This window comes from Lichenostomus cassidix, chromosome 7 (assembly GCF_008360975.1).
Source record: "Lichenostomus cassidix isolate B80296 chromosome 7, HeHo_3.0, whole genome shotgun sequence".
Taxonomy (NCBI): domain Eukaryota; kingdom Metazoa; phylum Chordata; class Aves; order Passeriformes; family Meliphagidae; genus Lichenostomus; species Lichenostomus cassidix.
In genome coordinates this window covers 31,749,796-31,767,545 of record NC_139488.1, presented here as the reverse complement: position 1 = coordinate 31,767,545, position 17,750 = coordinate 31,749,796, and the positions used below count along the sequence as shown (strand labels likewise).

The 17,750-nt window shown below is 42.0% G+C and overlaps 1 protein-coding gene across 1 annotated transcript; it reads left to right on the top strand.

The window, feature by feature from the left end:
• Positions 1 to 3,988: 3,988 nt before the first annotated feature.
• Positions 3,989 to 16,260, top strand: MCM6 (minichromosome maintenance complex component 6). Its single transcript, XM_085067122.1, has 17 exons — positions 3,989 to 4,151; positions 5,009 to 5,155; positions 5,722 to 5,832; positions 6,300 to 6,549; positions 7,232 to 7,397; positions 7,481 to 7,626; positions 8,497 to 8,647; positions 9,042 to 9,183; positions 9,474 to 9,615; positions 9,757 to 9,864; positions 10,444 to 10,599; positions 11,628 to 11,756; positions 12,594 to 12,755; positions 13,835 to 13,970; positions 14,199 to 14,366; positions 15,255 to 15,394; positions 16,011 to 16,260. Exons 1-17 carry the CDS (start codon positions 4,039 to 4,041, stop codon positions 16,122 to 16,124), a joined length of 2,481 nt encoding a protein of 826 aa, XP_084923248.1. The 5' UTR covers positions 3,989 to 4,038; the 3' UTR covers positions 16,125 to 16,260.
• The last annotated feature ends 1,490 nt before the right edge of the window (positions 16,261 to 17,750 follow it).

Genomic DNA, 17,750 nt, shown 5'->3' with positions numbered 1-17,750 from the left:
GATGCAAATCTCTCTGGTTTTTTGCTTTGTATCCTCACAGGATAATAATGAATCAATAAGACTTGTTTTGTTTGGTTTTTTTACTTATGTAATATCTGTCTAAAGTTAAAATTTATTTTCTATCTTCTTTTTTCTTGAAAGTTGTATAAAAGCTGTAGGCCTATTTTTTATTTTATGTTACTATTTGCAAGTTTACACATGCTCATGGAATACACAAGGGATATATAATATTCTCAGAAAATAAATGATGGTAAGTTTGAGAGGAGGTCATGTGTTTTCCTGCCTGACCCAGCCTCTGGGATAACAAACAAAACAAGGATTTCATGCATCTGTTACCAAGGAAAACACCCCAAATTGCATAAGCCAACCTATTTCAGGTTTTTGGGGTTTTTTATTGATAAAGGCTGTGAACAGTCCAGTTTTGTACACTTAGAGAAATTCAGTGTTTCTGTAAGTCAGAGAACTTCTGAAATTCTTTCTAGATACAGTTTTTCTCAATCACTTATTTGAACCTCTTCAATTTGCAGCAGTGCACAAAGCTACTTCTCATCGTCCTCCTCCTCCCAACCCAGACGATGGTCTCTGCATTTGGAGAGGCACCAGTGCATCTGAAACTTCCTTTTGTGGACCGAATCTGAGAGTTGGTTTTCAAATTTAAAACATTTTTTGTAAGTGTTGATGCCAAAGAGCAAAGGATTAAATTCCTGACTCAGGTACTGCAGTAGTTACTCTAATATTCATACATATTTGTAATTCCTGACTTAATTTTTGTTTAACATTTTATGTGATCAAGCTTTCAGTAGGAGGTACGCTTTGGATGGTCTGTGTTATTGTTGCTACCTTGATTTTTAAATGTCAGAGAAGTCACATATTGGTTATGCTACAGAAAGGTCAGTGAGGCTGTGTATAAATTGTGTAGAGTTTCACAAAAGGGCAAATCATCTTTGCAGCTGCCATTGAACAAGACTTAATTTTAATGTCTTATGACAAGAGTTCTCCATTAGAAAGCAATCATACTAAAGGTCACTCAGGTATAAAGTACTGGAAGTGCAGAAGTTAAACTTTGTTTAGAAGTCGCACAATTCAAGGAATAACACTTTGCAGCTTTGCTTATGAGTGTGTTGTAATGAATTTACTGTGGAATCTTCCCCAAATTATTAACTTGAAAATCTTACAGTTGTACTTTGCAAAGCTAAGTGGATTATAAACACAGCTCATTGTCACAGCTTTATTTCTGATGAATCCAAGTTTCAAAACAGTTGTTTATTTAGCTAAGCCAACTGGAATGAATTTAATTTAATTACTTTTGTTCATAGAGAACTGGTAATATATTCTACTTTGGATGTGTATTCTTCCAACCGGGAGCAAAATTACTGACTTAAATTTCCTGTCCATGAAAAAAATATCCTGGGTACTGTTTCTTGCTCTAGATTTGGCAGCAAGTTTTGTGCATACACTCCTGTAACAACTGTGCTTACACAATTCTTTTGAGAGTTGGTCAAGCTCATGCTGTAGCTTGATTTATTCACAGTAACTGCACAAGAACAAGAATTCAGATGGAGGCCCCAGTTCCTTTGTATGCAGAATCCTTTCATGCAGCTTTTCTTAGCTAACAGAAAATAATTATGATCATAAATCAAAATGCAAAATGCATTTGTCCTGAATGTCATCCTAACAGGATACTTTAGTGGGAGCTGTACAGTGTTAGAACTTAGTTTGAAACCCTGCAAATAATAATTCCACACCTTTATGGTGTTTTGATAGGTAGCAACTCTGATGTAATAGTCCTGGAAAAGTAAAACCTGTATTGTCCTTTATTTCCAGTAACTTGCAGGAAGTTTAGTAGTTTACATGGAGTCCACGTTACTGCTGCCTCTCCACCAGGTAAAATGGTTTTGTTTATGTTTTCTTTCATGACATATGGATGGTAATTACAGTAGTGCTATTTTTTACACTAAGAAACTATAAAGCATATTGGTTAGAAATAGCCAGGGAGTCTATCTGCTCAAAGCAGCACAAAGCTTCAGTTTGCTTCTGAAGTTTAACTGCACTGTTTTCCTGTGAAAACCCATCTGTGTCCGCTGAGCTGTCTGAACCTGCCCAGTGGGAAAGAGGACTCAGGCTGTTCTTTTGGCAGCCAAGTGCAGGACTGGCTCCCTATGGCTGCCCACACCTGCTGGGATAACCCTGGTGGGCAGCACCACACAGCTGCTTGCCCCCTGCCCAGTGGGCCAGGGCAAGAGGAAGGGAAAAGCAGGAAGACTTTGTGCTTTCACCCTGTGCCTGTCAGTTCCAGGCATATTGGAGATCACTCCATGTCAAAGCAAGGGGTGGAAGAGAATGCCTTGACAACATCCATTGTGGAATACCATATGGCTACCTTGGACTCTGGTTCATATTGGGGTTCCAGAAACTTGCCCAAACATTTTAATTATTTACTATTTCTTCTTTGGGTAATAGTAGATTTTTATTTTTTTGGGTTTTTTAGAGAGTGAAATTATCTAGGATGGATTATTTCTTTTAAAACAAGCCTCACAACCAACTTGTGCACATTTTTGCCAGTATGATCTCACAAAACATGGAATTAACTCACCACAAGTGTTTTAAAAATTACCACGTTCTACTAGTTACTTATTTTCTTTACCTTTTTGCAAATAAGTCTCTGTTCACTATATGGTAAGTGTAACCACTCTAATGTGAACTAACACTGCTGCAGGAGGCTGCTGCTGCTGGCACTTCTGAAAGGGTTTCAGAACTGAAAAAGAGCCCTTAGCTGCTTTAATTACAGCAAAATTCCCAGTTTAGGCAGAGATTAATGACTTTGCAGGTGGCAGAGCAATTCTAAGCAATTTTTCATAGAAGTTGAAGCAGTTCCTGCTGGCAGGCGCCATGTGCCAGCAGCTGCCATTCGGGAATGGCTGTCAGCCATGGCACCGCTTGGCAAATGTTCCCTTCCACCATCCTACAACGGTGCCAATGAGGAGCCAAGTGTCCAGACTGTGGCCTGACCCTCACCTGGCTTAGCTTACCCCTTTCCATCTGGGCCAGTTCTTCAGAAGCCAGAGCTGCATTATGGTCTGGGTCTCCTCAGTGAGCAGCTGCCCAAGTGCCTCCTGCACACAGTGTGGGGATTCCCTGGCTCAGGGATTCCTCAGCAGTGCCCTGGCCACACCAGAGAAGTTTTAACTCCAGTTACCATAGCTGATTTCTTCCTGGGGAAAGCAGTCCCCTGTGGAAGCTTCACTGCAGCTGCTGTGCTGCAGCTGCCCTCAGCCGACACCTCTAGCAAGTCTAGAGGAGAGCCATGAAGTTGATAAAAGGATTGGAGCACCTCCCCTACAAAGACAGGCTGAGAAAGTTGGGGCTGTTCAGCCTGGAGAAGAGAAGGTTGTGTGGAGGCCTCATAGCAAACTTCCATTATCTGAAGGCTACAGGGAAGATGGAGAGGGACTGTTCGTCAAGAGCTGTAGTGACAGGAATGGAATTCCAGGGGAATGGAGACAATTGAAAAAGGGGAAATTTAAATTAAATTTTAGGAAGAATTTCTTTACTGTTAGTGTAGTGAGACACTGGAACAGGTTGCTTAGGGAGGTTGTGGACACTGCATCCCTGACAGGGTTCAAGGCCAGGTTGGATATAAGGCCCTGAGCAACCTGGTTTAGTGGGAGCTGTCCCTCACACGGCAGGTGGATTGGGACTAGATGATCTTTAGGGTCCCTTAAAACCACTTAACATTCCATGCCTCTGCTTCTCAATGGGGAACGCTGTGCTGCTCTGACACAGCTCTAAGCCCTCCCCGTCTCCCGACAGCGCAGCTCAGGGCGGGGCGCTGGTGCCCAGCGCTGTCCCGGCCCACTCCACACAGCCCGCCCCCAGCCCTGCCCGCCCCTCGCCTTTGGCGCGAAAACCGCCGCGGGGGGCGGGGCTCTGCGGGACGGCGGCCTCCGATTGGTCGGCGTGGCGGGCGCGCGGCCCACGTGGTGCGCGGCGTGGCGCGAACCGCTGAGGGGTCGGTGTGGGGCAGCGGCAGCGACCGGGATGGATCTGGCAGTGGCGGCCGTGGGGGGCGCGGGCGCGGCGCCGCAGCACCAGCAGATCCGCGATGAGGTGGCCGAGAAGTGCCAGAAGTTGTTCCTGGACTTCCTAGAGGAGTGAGTGCCGGGGGCCGGGGCTGGCGGCGGGCGGGCAGGGCCGGCAGCGCCTCACGGAGGGGCCGCCATTTGGTGAGATCCTGTCGGGGCCTGGCGCCCCCTCCCCTTGGCGTTCGGTCGGGAAAGCTCTGCTGTGGTCTGAGGCTCTGCCGGGGGGACTTGTAGGAAGGCCGCACAGTGCTCTCTTCTTAGGCAAAACCCTTCTCAGAGAGTTTCCGCGGGAACGTTGCCCACAGAAGCTGTGGCTGCCCCATCCCTGGAGGTGTGTCCAGGGCTAGCTTGGATGAGGCTTTGAACAACCGGGTGTAGTGGAAGCTGCCCCTGCCCATGACAGGGGATTGAAATAAGATAATCTTAAAATCCTTTCTAAACCGAACCATTCTATGGTTATATGATTCCTAGGTGTATTTGCCTCATTTTGGCACAGTTTTGTCACAGCCTTGTTGCAAACCCTTTCTGCAGCTTGGGTGTTACACATTAATACATCTGGCTCCCTGCGTTTTGCCTCCTGAGGGGACCATCCGCATTAAATAGGAAACCATTAACGTCACCCTGAGGAAACAAAACCTTGTTTGCTGGTGCAGAGCCATTGTTAAACCATAAATAAGATTTAGGGTGGCACTGAGACAACCCTCCTGCTGTACGAAATGTAAACCTAGCATGTCTGTGATGGGGTGTTGATGGAACAAATGTTGCAAGGGGGTGGAAGAAGAAATACTGTTGGAAAAGGGCTTTGCAAGGGGCTGTGGGATGCCTTAATGTGAGTGATCCTTTTCTCTACCTTCTCTCCTGAATCCAGAAGTATTCAGTTGCTGCCTGGTGTGTGACTGTGAAATGTTTTCCTGAATCACTTTCAGGTTCCAGAACAGCGATGGGGAGGTCAAGTACTTGCGAGATGCTGAAGAACTGATCCGGCCAGAGCGGAACACGTTGATCGTCAGCTTTGCAGATCTGGAGCAGTTCAATCAGCAGCTCTCTACCACTATTCAGGAGGAGTTTTATAGGTAAAGCATAGAGTGATTTTTTTCAGGTAAAGCTGAGCTCTGCTGCAGTCTCAGGCCCATAATGTCATGCTTGTTATGTTAAAAAATGAGAGGCTTATCTTCTTTCTGCATCCTGAAAACACTTATATTTAAGATTTTTTTTTTTTTTACTGGCTAAAAGCATTTTTCAGTGGATTCTTCTCTGGAAACCATGAGTTAACCAGATAATTGCAGTTACTGTGATAAAGAAGTAGGTGGTCAGTATGAGAATACAGAATAAACTCTAAAATTTCATGCTCTGAAAATATTTTATTGAGTTGGTCACTTATTTTGAAGATACATTTCTTAATATAAGGATAAAAGTGTCATAAAATGAGACTTCAAAAAGTCTGTTACCAAACAGTAGTGCAAATAACATTATTATGCAGTGATCTCACATTTAGCATATTTAGATCAGCTTTTTTATGTTACATAATGTGGCATTGAAAGCCAGTAGCTGAAAATCTGATACAAGCCTTTGATGTAACCTAAAGCAGAAAAGGTATTTTGATAGCTTCTGTAAAAATTAAACTTCTTCCATATTTCAGGGTTTATCCTTATCTCTGTCGAGCAACAAAGACTTTTGCCAGAGACCATGGAAATGTTCCTGCAAACAAGGACTTTTATGTTGCATTCCAGGACCTGCCTACCAGACACAAGTAAGATGATTATTAATTCCAGAAACTTCTGCTGTTTTACTACTGGGCAAAAACATGTCAAAGCATGCTGAAACTGTTTTGGTTATGTAGTGTGAAATGTGGTTGGCCAGTAGAGTTGTGATGAAATTTCCTGATCTTGTGCAGGATAATTTTTGAAATGGTTTTTCATTTGTGAATCACACTCAGGTACTTAGATTCATCATATTATCATTTCGTTTGTGTTGCTTTTGAAGTACCAGCGATGTAACTTTTGCATTGGCTTGACCTGTAGTATTAATCTAAAAGTTGATATGAGTTGAAATCTAAAAGTTGAAATGAGAAAATATTGTATGAAGTTTGTTTCTTTTGTCTGTTACAGCAGCTCTTTAATCACAGAATGATTAAAACTATGTTGTATCTTAGTACCCTGGGCCTAGAAATGTCAACTCAACCATTTAAAATCCTTGTGAAATTTCTGTTTTAAACAGAATTCGAGAACTGACTTCAGCAAAAATTGGCTCTCTGCTGCGCATCAGTGGGCAGGTGGTTCGTACCCACCCTGTCCACCCAGAGCTGGTCAGTGGAACCTTCCTGTGCCTCGACTGCCAGACAGTGATCAAAGATGTGGAACAGCAATTCAAATACACACAGCCTAACATCTGCAGAAACCCAGTCTGTGCCAACAGAAGGAGATTCCTGCTGGACACAAACAAATCAAGATTTGTTGATTTCCAAAAGGTACTGGGGTGATGTTGGGGGCTGATGACAACCACTGATGTTCCTGTGGTAGTTGGAAGGTGTTGTTTGTACTGCTGTGGGTTGAAGACAGGCAATTTTTATTGTGTCAACATCAAGAAAAGACCTCAAGAAGAGGCACTGGAGTTTCTGCAAAAGAAGAGTTTCTTCCTGTCTGTGGAAGAGTTACATTTAAGAATGGGAAATGATTAATAGTATCAAACCAGTTTTGTTGTGTGACATTTATTGTCTAAGTAATCCACTGAAACCCCACATATTCAAGGAAGAGTTAGTCTCATGTTGCCAGTACATCATGTGTAGCTGTTTTACACAAGAATGAAAAGTGGTGCTTATTGGTATCTGCAGCACTTTGCTCTTCCAGGTTGATTTACTCTCCCAAATCCTCAGTGCTTCACATCCCACAGTTGTATCTTATGCAAGCCATGATAACTGAAATTTGCTTTTCAGAATTGGCACTGTGGCTCCTGTGCATCCTCTTAAGTTGCTCCAAGACTCCTTCGATGCTGATTAGTGAAGGGATTTTGGTTGGTTGTCATGTTGTAAGAGGGATTGATAGGGATGGCAGCAATCAGATGCTATTTAACACACCAGTTAGTAGTGCAGCTCTTGAAGCAGTTCCATATCTGGTGACATTTGCTCAGTGTTTACCCTCTGTCCCTGCCAGGTCCGCATTCAGGAGACGCAGGGCGAGCTGCCGCGCGGCAGCATTCCCCGCAGCGTGGAGGTGATCCTGCGCGCTGAGGCCGTGGAGTCTGCTCAGGCAGGTGACAAGTGTGACTTCACCGGCTCACTGATTGTCGTGCCTGATGTGGCCCAGCTCTCCACACCAGGTCTGTTGCTACTCTCAATGAGGTCCTTCCTGCTGGTTCTCCCTAACTGGGAGCTGCTGTCCTGACTCCTGTTTTACCGGCAGGGTTGCGGGCAGAAACTGGCTCCAGGGTGACAGGGACAGAGGGCTACGAAACCGAAGGCATCCGGGGACTGCGCGCCCTCGGGGTCAGAGAGCTCTCCTATAAGCTCGTTTTTCTGGCTTGTTATGTTGCACCAACAAATCCACGGGTGAGTCTGGAGAGAAAGGAGATTTAAAGGTGTTGGTGATTTGTGTTCTGTATGGTTTTCCCTGAAATTAGGGGGCAGGAATGAGTAAAGCTTTAAATGTGTGTGTGTGCCACCTTCGTGGGTGCAGTTGGGTGCCTTTATATTCTGATTGAATTTACAGAGCAAGGTTCTTGTCTTTGTTGTTCATAGCATTTTTCACAGAAGTGATTATTTGCCTGTGTTACAATTTGTTCTAAACTGGCCCATGTATTTGCATTCAGCTCTCATCCATTTTTGCAGCATTTCCTTTTCTTCAAGGAAATCCCATTGCTGAATTTTGTCACAGGAAAAACAGGGATCCTTCTTGTTCCCTCTGGTTTATTGCATGACATCTTAGGATGTTACTGCAACACCATAAGTAATACTGATTATGTCTGGGTTTTGGCATGGTGTGATACTGTATCATTCTGCTAACAGCTTCACCATCACAAAGGATAAAATAGTATCTGTTATTTTCTGGGAGTAGAAGTTTCAGAGTAGCATTTCAGCATAGCAAAAGACCTTGGAAGTTCCAGCTAATGTGAGAATGCTTACAAAGGCAATTTTAGTCAAAGGAAGCCATATTGTTTTATTCTTCTTTTTTAATCTCTGTACAAGCATTTCACTTGGGATTTTCTCACTAACTGAAGTAGCACCATTGATTTTGCCTGCTAGGAAATTGGCTATTGGTTTTTAAAGGTATAAGGTGATGAGCTTAGCCTAAGGGCAGCTTTTCAGAATGTGTTCCTTCCATCCAGCTTACAGAGCAAGTTAGTGTGACCTGTCAGCAGTGCTCACATTCATTAGTGAGCCTGTTATTACTTTTATTACTCTTTTATTTCCTTTGTTTAGTTTGGTGGAAAAGAGCTCCGAGATGAAGAACAGACTGCAGAAAGCATTAAAAACCAAATGTCTGTGAAAGAGTGGGAAAAGGTTTTTGAAATGAGCCAAGATAAGAACCTTTACCATAATCTATGCACCAGCCTCTTCCCCACTATCCATGGTAAGAATCCATTTGTGGCCTCAAAGAGGGAAGATTTCACTTGTGTAAATATTAATTCGTTTTGCTGTTTCTAGTGCCATCTTGGGAAAGGTTGAAAGCCCTGTGCCAACTACCACAAACTGTCTTCCTCAGCACTGGTTGTGTTAGAAAAAGAGGATCTATTTCCTGAGTACTTTGGTGTTTAATCATTAAGGCCTGCAAGGCCAGTCTAAAGGGTTGGGATTAATATCAGGTGCTACTGAACCCTACAGGGTTTTGTGGATGTTTAGCAAATAGGTGGATTCTGACTGGATGTGCAAAAATGCTCTAAAATTCTAGAGGGCTGAACGTTTTTTAAGTAGGAAAAATGTGGTGATTTCTTTGGATGTTTAGTTTAATGTGTTTTCTGGGGCAGGTAACGATGAAGTGAAACGTGGGGTCCTGCTGATGCTCTTTGGAGGAGTTCCCAAGACCACTTCAGAAGGCACTTCATTGCGTGGGGACATCAACGTTTGTGTTGTTGGTGATCCAAGTACAGCCAAGAGTCAGTTTCTAAAGTAAGATTAAAACCCACTATTCAAATATTTTCCAGTGTGACTACAGCTATAGACATGTACTTAGCCTCTTTCTGTGTTAAACACAGGAAAGGGAAGTAAAATATTTGAGAATAGTTCTCAGAGATTGTTTGGATGTGGTTGAAGTATTTGAAAGAGCTGAAGCAAATTCAACATACGAATTTCCAAATGTTTTCAAAATATACTGAGTATTGAAAAACACAAATTATATGCACATATTAAAGTATCAGAGATAGATAAAATCCTGGGGGTTTTATTCCTTCTTTCCACAGGCATGTGGATGAGTTCAGTCCCCGTGCTGTGTACACCAGTGGCAAAGCCTCCAGCGCCGCGGGTCTGACAGCAGCTGTGGTGAAAGATGAGGAGTCCCACGAATTTGTCATCGAAGCTGGAGCACTGATGCTGGCAGATAACGTGAGTCTGGGAGCTGGAGAGGTTCCTGCATCCCTAGAATGGGTTTGACTGATGACAGAGAGCCCCCAGTTGTCTTAATGATGCTTTTTTTCCCTAAAAGTGATTGAATCTGGGTCACTTTTTTTCATTCTTCTGCTGCAGGGAGTTTGTTGCATTGATGAATTTGACAAGATGGACGTGCGGGATCAAGTAGCCATTCATGAAGCAATGGAACAGCAGACAATATCCATTACTAAAGCTGGAGTGAAGGTAGCTTGCACTACTCCTCTATGTGGTCTGTACCATCACCTGACTGTTACATGTTCAGATGTAGCTTCACCTGCCAGATTTTCATTTCAGCTCTGCAGCTGCCTCACTGTGGCAGGACAGAGATCACTTGCTGCAAAGTTTTTGTGCCACGTAGCCAGAATGGTCAGAAATATTACTGAAAGTTAAAAAGATATGGTAGTGGACAGGAAACAGAAAATGGGAAAAATCTAACCTTGAAGTAAGCTCAAAAAAGTTATAGATTTCTGTGTGTTTGTAGAAGTGTGTATTTGTGCTGATAAAAACAGGATGTTGTGAAAAGCAGTTTTAAGGGCTTGTTTCAGTATTGTTGGCAAGAGTTTGACAGTGTTAAAATATTGATATCAAGCTGTGTCTTGGGGCAGAGACCTGGTTAGAAAGGGCTTGTTAGTAGAGTTTGGTGCTTTTTAGGAGTGATTGTTGCAATACTTCCATTGAACCCCATCTAAAAGATGTTATACTGACCCATTTGGATTGCAGTGAGTTGGTATAGGAAGTGGTCACAGACACAATTTTTTTATATTTATTTTTTCCCATTGTCAGGCTACTCTGAATGCCAGGACCTCCATTTTGGCTGCAGCAAACCCAGTTGGTGGCCGCTATGACAGATCCAAGTCACTGAAACAGAACATAAACCTGTCAGCTCCCATCATGTCCCGCTTTGATCTCTTCTTCATCCTTGTGGATGAATGTAATGAGGTAATTCTAAGGAATTATAGAATACTTTGTGTCAACAAAGAGCTCTGGAGGTCTCTAATCTAACCTTGCACTCAAACAGATCATTGAGAACTGTTTGCCAAGACTTGACCCAGTGAGTTTTGAGTATCTCCAAGGATGGAGATTCTGCAGTCTCTCCAGGCCTCTGCAATGTTTGACAATTCTCATGTGTTGAAAAATGTTAACTTTTATATCTAATCAGAATTTCTCATGGTTCAGTTCATGTGGGTTACCTCTTATCCAAGAACTGTTTGGCTCCATCTCATCTATACTGGCCAGTGAAGCAGTTGCTTTCCTTTCAAGCTGAACAGACCTGGCTCTTTTGGCCTCTCATACATCATCTACTCCTATATTTTGGTGGCCCTCTGCAATTTTAGGTGAAGCAAATCTCATGAGAGTGTCTTGCCTCTGCTTTTCTGCTCTGTGCACTGCTAAAAGCTGGCAGTACAAATTTGAACATGCTCTGTTGAATACAAGGACACTGCCTTTTCCTCCTGCAGTGGTTTGACCTGCAAGCTTAACACCATTAGTCATTTTTACAAATGGCTGGTCACTAAGGCTGAGACTGCTGCCACCTGTCTATGTGGTGTTTGCCTTGGGAACACATGAGATCCAGAGATTAATGTTGGTTCAGCCACTGTTCTGCTCAGAGTGATTATCTAATTGAGAAGGGACTGGTGAGAGAGACACAGTAGGCTGAAAAGGAAGAAAGTTCCCACGCTGCAAAGTGCTGCTTTCTGCCTGTTCTCTGGCTAACTTGTAACCCAGGAGAGTTCCAAGAGGTTATAAATCCTAAAACTGCCTTTTATCCCTGCTCTGCTGTGTTTCCTTGTATTAAAAACCCTCAGAGCATTCTCTGGACCTTCTGGCAGAGAGTTTGGCTTCTGGAAAGACTAGCTCTGCCATGAGGCTCACAAGTGAGCAGGGGGAATGGGAAGGAAGAATGGAAGTGTTGTTCTGCTGTTTGGCTGATGCTGTGCAAGTGATCTGACAGAGCCCCAATATCCCAGGTGACAGATTACGCCATTGCCAGGCGCATCGTGGATCTGCATTCCAGAGTGGAGGAGTCTGTCGATCGTGTCTATTCCTTGGATGAGATCCGAAGGTATCTGCTGTTTGCAAGACAGTTTAAACCAAAGGTAATTTTGCTTTTCTGTGCAAGTTGTTCTGTCTGAGGAGGTCTGAAGGAACAGTCACTTTGCAGTAGGCTTTTCTCCAGCAAATGCCAAGACACTTGGGGTAGTGTTCTCTCAAGGAAGGAGCCATAAACTCAGTTATTATCTGGAAACAGCATATTTTGGAGCCTGATACTCTTAAACTCCAGAAACCCAGCCAGCCCAGCTGAGACTGTTGTAAATACTGGCAGTTCTAAACCTTTGTCTAGAGCAATTGAGGGGTCATTTCATAGCCGTCTCATACCTCACAGGCATGGGTTATTCAACATGGCTGCTGCAGAGTTATTGTACTTTATAGACTTACTACCTAATTAGTTTGTGTCTTTATTTTAAAAAGATATTGTGCCTCGATATTTCTTTGCTTTTTGGCAAAATACATAACATGGGAAACTGCTCTAAGTACAGAATTTTTGGGGTGTATCCAGGTAGCAGCTTGGATGGGCTGTGTGTTAGATTTTTCAGAAGTCTGTCTAGTAGGGACAGGTACAAATTCTGCCTGGAAACAAGTCAGTGGAACAGAAAAATAGAAATTATAAAAAAATCTGCTGTAAAATAATTAATGCAGCAATGTACTTACTGTGATGCCATTATCATTGGTAAGTATAATTATTATTACAACATAATTTCAACATAATGTGGTTGTCATTATACTTATGCAGAGTACGTGTATAGCATGGATTATTTCAGAGAAAAGCAATAGCTAGTACAGAAAAGGCTGGGAACTGCCAACCTAATGCAAGAAGAAAAATCTTTAATATTCTGAATATTAGAACTTCTGTCACACTGTTTGATGGCACACAGATATCCAAGGAGTCTGAGGACTTTATAGTGGAGCAGTACAAGCGGCTGCGGCAGCGCGATGGCTCTGGAGTGACCAAGTCGTCCTGGAGGATCACAGTGAGGCAGCTGGAGAGCATGATCCGACTGTCTGAGGCCATGGCCAGGATGCACTGCTGTGATGAGGTATCAGGGGCTTGATGGGAGTTGGTGGAAATGTTTGTGGAAATTGTGGGAGTTCTGCGTTTGCTATGTGACTGTGATATTGGATGTAGTTCTGTGGGTGAGGAGGAGAGCTTGGGTCATGGTCATACTCAGTCTGAGTTTATATGCCAGAAACAGTGTTTTTAAGGGATGACTTGTAAAACTGAGGCCAGCTGGTCCAAATGGAGGACTTGCATGATTTTTATTGCAGTTGTGTCAGCACTCTCAGCTGCCTACCCATCAAATCATGACAGTCACCCACTACTGTCAGCCAGGGCTGTTGGCAGTCTCTTTCCTGATCTTTCACAGTTTGTAATCTCCTGTCTCTTCCATTTGCAATCTAAAAAGCCAAAGTTCATCAAAATATCTGGACCTCCCTAAGAGTACCTGTATGTGTGATCAGAGCTCCTACTCACATCAACCAGGGCTGAAAACACTTTGTGTTGTGGCTGTTAACTGTAGTGTGATGACTGCCCATCTAGTCCCTGCTTTAAAACCCAGCAGGCCTTTTGAAATGGTGATTAGAGGCTATGTGACACATGTAGTGATGGAACCTTGCTCACTGGTTGTGTAAGAAGGACACCCATTGGGTTCTTTCACATTAAATTCAGCTTATAAAGAAACGGATAGCTTTTAGCATATGGCTCACCTACAGATGATTTTTCCAGTTTTTGCTTTTCAGTTCTGGAGGAGAGTATAATTTATTACATATCTCTTTCTTTCATATTGTCTCTGTTCAGACCCCTTGCTTTCATGTTTCTTGCTCCACTGATCTTTCTCTCAAGTGTTCCTGGCTTAGTAAAAATTTTATCAACTCCACATGATTGCTAAAACCTGAAAGATTAATCAGGCTGCTTTTCCCTCCATAACCTTGTATGATCTTGAAGTACTTGTAGTGGGATGTAATTTAAATTGCACAGTCCTTACTGTTTAGGATTAATCAGGTGAAATGCACAGAAAACCCCTTTGTCAGAGTCAGAGATGAGTTTCTGGAGCTGTTAGAAAACTAGAAGAGCCACTGGGCCTATTTAATACATGTTTTTTTTTCGAATCTCTTTCAGGTTCACCCAAAACATGTGAAGGAAGCTTTCAGGCTTTTAAATAAATCCATCATTAGAGTTGAGACTCCTGACATCAATTTAGACCAAGATGATGAACAGCAAATGGAGGATCAAGAGGACCAAGATGGAGTCAATGGTAAATTACTTATAGAGATTTTTTCAAAGGGGAAAGTCCTTCCAGCCTTTACAGCTTATCTTGGTTGACCACCTGCTTCTCTTCAGTTTCTCTCCTGTTTTTCATCTAATGAACTCTAGAAACCTCAGCTCCTCTTCTTAACTATCTTGCTTCTTCAGCTTTTCAATGGCTCAGATTAAATAGCTAGAAGATGTTACAGCTGTAAACCTGGGCAATGTGTCCAAACAGGTGAGGCAGAACCTCCAGCTGGGGCCAATGGTGTGGTGAATGGGATCAATGGGCATTCTGAGGATGTGAACAAGGATGCTGCACCCAAAGCTTCTCTTAGGCTGGGCTTCTCCGAGTACCGACGCATTTCTAATCTGCTGGTGCTGCACCTCAGGAAAGCAGAGGAAGGTAAGAATTTGTATATTAAAAAGAAGGCAGACCCTGAGTGCAGGGTGCAGTTGTTACTGCATCTCTTGCTGTTGCACGTGGGATTTTCACTCAGGTTTGAGACAGCAGAGTTGTCAGGTCAGGTGTGGACCCTGTGCTCAGGTGACAGTACTACATCTGGTGATGCAAATGTGTCTTTTGGAGTTTCTAGCTCTATTACCTTAGTCATTTGTCAAAACCCATTAAGCTGAGGAGCATGTCAAGAGAGCAGAGCCAGAAGAGGATTTGTAGCACACAATGGTGTAACCAAGCTAGAAGAGTGCAGCAATGAAAACTGGAGCAAGAGCTTTGATACATGCCAGCAACCACAGCCTGTCTTAACCAAATGGCTGGATTAGTTCTTCAGAAGCTGAAATACTTCAGTTGCAATGAGGCTACACCTGCAATGAAATGCAGCAGTTGTCTCATAGCAGATACTAAAGCTACAGAGCTTTTAGAAAGGGTGTGGAGATGTCTGTTCAAATGCTGAATACATGTAGAAGGGTGACTCCTTTGGTTTGGGTGACAGTGATTTTTCTTTAACCCTTATTTAGAGGAAAGGTGTGTGAGTCCTTGCAACTAGTTTTTCTTTAAGCTGAAGGCTGATCAGATTTGGAAGCCACTTGGGTGCAAAGAACTAAAAGCTTCCATTCTCAATCTAATTATCTCTAATTAAACCATGGCACAACACCCTCCTGTGAAAAATACAGTGCTTTAAGAAAAAACCCCTGAAGTTTGATCTTTTCTAAAGATCTTAAAATGCATGTTTCTCTCTTCAGCATTGTAAATGTTAGTGTATAAATCCTTTTCTCTTATAGTTTGGGAGGTATTTTACTGCTGCTGAGTTTATGCAAATTATTTTCTCTGCAGAAGAGGATGATGCAGCATTAAAGAGGAGTGAACTTATTAATTGGTATCTAAAGGAAATTGAATCTGAAATTGAATCTGAAGAAGAACTAATAAATAAAAAGAAGATCATAGAGAGGGTCATTCATCGACTTACACATTATGTAAGTATAGATATGGGTGGATAGTGAAAAAGGGTTTAACTTACATAGGGCAATGTTTCATTTTTAATGGAATACATTCCTGTTTGGAGAAAACTGTTTTGTGCTTCGATCTTATTGACTGATGCAGTGTAAATGCCTTCTTTGTTTAACACCTGTTGCAATCATTATAGAAAAAACACTGAAATAAATCAGAGATGTGTATAAGTAAAAGTTCAAAGTGCTATACTGTGTCACTATAGAAGTGTGGTATTTTTCGGTATTTCTGTAGTGTTAGTTACACATTAAGATACAGAAATACAATTAACACTTGTATTCAATGCATAGGCTTAAGTCAGAGGGCTACTAGGGCATTTTGGAAAAATAGTATGAAAAATAGTAGGAAAAAGTATGAAAATATAAACTACTTTTCACTTTTAAAGGCACAAAACCACTGGGTTGGAAAGCACTAGGCTGAAAATTTCCCAGAAAGGATACAACACAGAAGAGATTTCCACTGAATGCAATTGTTAAGAATCTATTAGAGGGAGTTCACAATAACAGAATAAAAAGATGCCTTTCAAAGAGTAGAAACAAGCATCTGTGCTCTTGTTTTAACACAAATCTTTGTCTGTTGCAGGACCACATTCTGATAGAACTGTCCCAGTCAGGACTGAAAGGATCCAGAGAAGAGGAGACTTTTGATGAGGATCCATACCTGGTTGTCAACCCAAACTATCTGCTGGAGGACTGAGGGCTGACAATGGCATTGTAGAGCTGACTGGTTACAAGTTGGAAAATGCATTCTTTTCTTGCAGGGGTTGCTGTATGGCTAATTCCTTAAATTCCTGTGAATGGGCCAGAGTGTGGTCAGTAGTATGTGATTGCTCATTTACACTGACATACCTGGAAAGCTTTTAAAGACATCACACACATATATTGGTTTCACTGTTAACTCTGAATTCCAGTGCCATCATCTGGATGCAGAGGAGAATCATCCAATAGCTTTTTTAATCATCAAGCTATGTAGATGTTTCTGTTTTAAATAAGATTAATTTTACACTGTTCTTCTGTTGCATTTGTAGACATTTTATGCTATAGGTTTTTAATGTTTTACTTATTAACAGAAATAAAAGCTCATTGGAGATGTTTGGGGGTGGATTTGTTGTTACTCACATGTGGGATTGCTGTTTTCTATGCCTGTACCTTGAGGCTGAAAAAATAGTGATCTAAATGCTTAATGTCTTAAGGAAGAATGAACTTCCTGCATGACAGATGTTCTTTTTAAAGTTGTTTTTTTAACTTCTGGTAACAGACAGTGAGAAATGGATTGCTTCTCTTTGTTTTTGGATGGACTGAGGATGTGCAGGCTCCTGTTGAATATGTAAAGTAGAAAACTGCAAATAGCCAAGCCCCAAGCAAGGCATTAAGTCAGCAGGTCAGAAACCCCAACTTTGGTGAATTTCTTGACTTATATTGAAAACTGCCACCATTTCTGAGGTACCTTTAAGACTATATTTGTAAACCTCTTTGTAGATTTTTCTGTAAGAAAACTTTGCTTATATTTCTGTTATTCTCAACTTTTTACTGTAAACTATGGGATTATTAAATAATCTATTAAGAATTGAAAATGCCTGAATATTTGTCTTGTTAACTTGCTACCAGCACCTAAGGAACATGTGTAATAGTGTGAAAGATAACAAAGTTACATATTTTAATTAGATATTGTCTAAAATAACTGTTTCTGAGGGAGGTTCAGAAACGGAGCTGGTTTTTAGGACAGTATTCTTTTTCCTGTTAGCCTCTCCCAGCTTTGGAGAGATACACCTTGGTCTAACTAAGCATATCATTAAAGATAACAGTTCTATTTAAGGAGTAGAGGGAATCATAAATGTTTGTCATCAACAACACTGCCCCATCACTGCAGTCACTTCCCTCACTCCTTCCATAAACCACATTTTGGCAAATGCTTCATTTCATTAAAAACAGCCACCCACCTGCAGCAACACTCCCATATTCTTCTGTATTGTTCCTTTATTTTCAAAGTAAGGATAGGAAGATGTTTGTCCTTCATTATGTGTTTCCACCTCCCCTCCTCTCAGTCTTTGTTTGAAAATAAATATTCTTCATGTAGGAGAAAGTCTTTTTTCTGCTGCTTTCCCCAGTTCTGTAGGCTGGGAGGGGTTTTCTCTGAGTCAGTGCAGCTCTACTCAAAAATAAGCACCAGGTGGTGCTGTGAAGTTACTGTTCAAACTTGTTTTTCAGACATCAGAGAGGAGGAAACTTGTTCAGAACAGTCAGCACAATGTTATAGCAAGCTCTTCAAGGCTTCCTGAAAAAAAATCATCTGGGAATCAAACAGGGTCAAAGCACACAAATT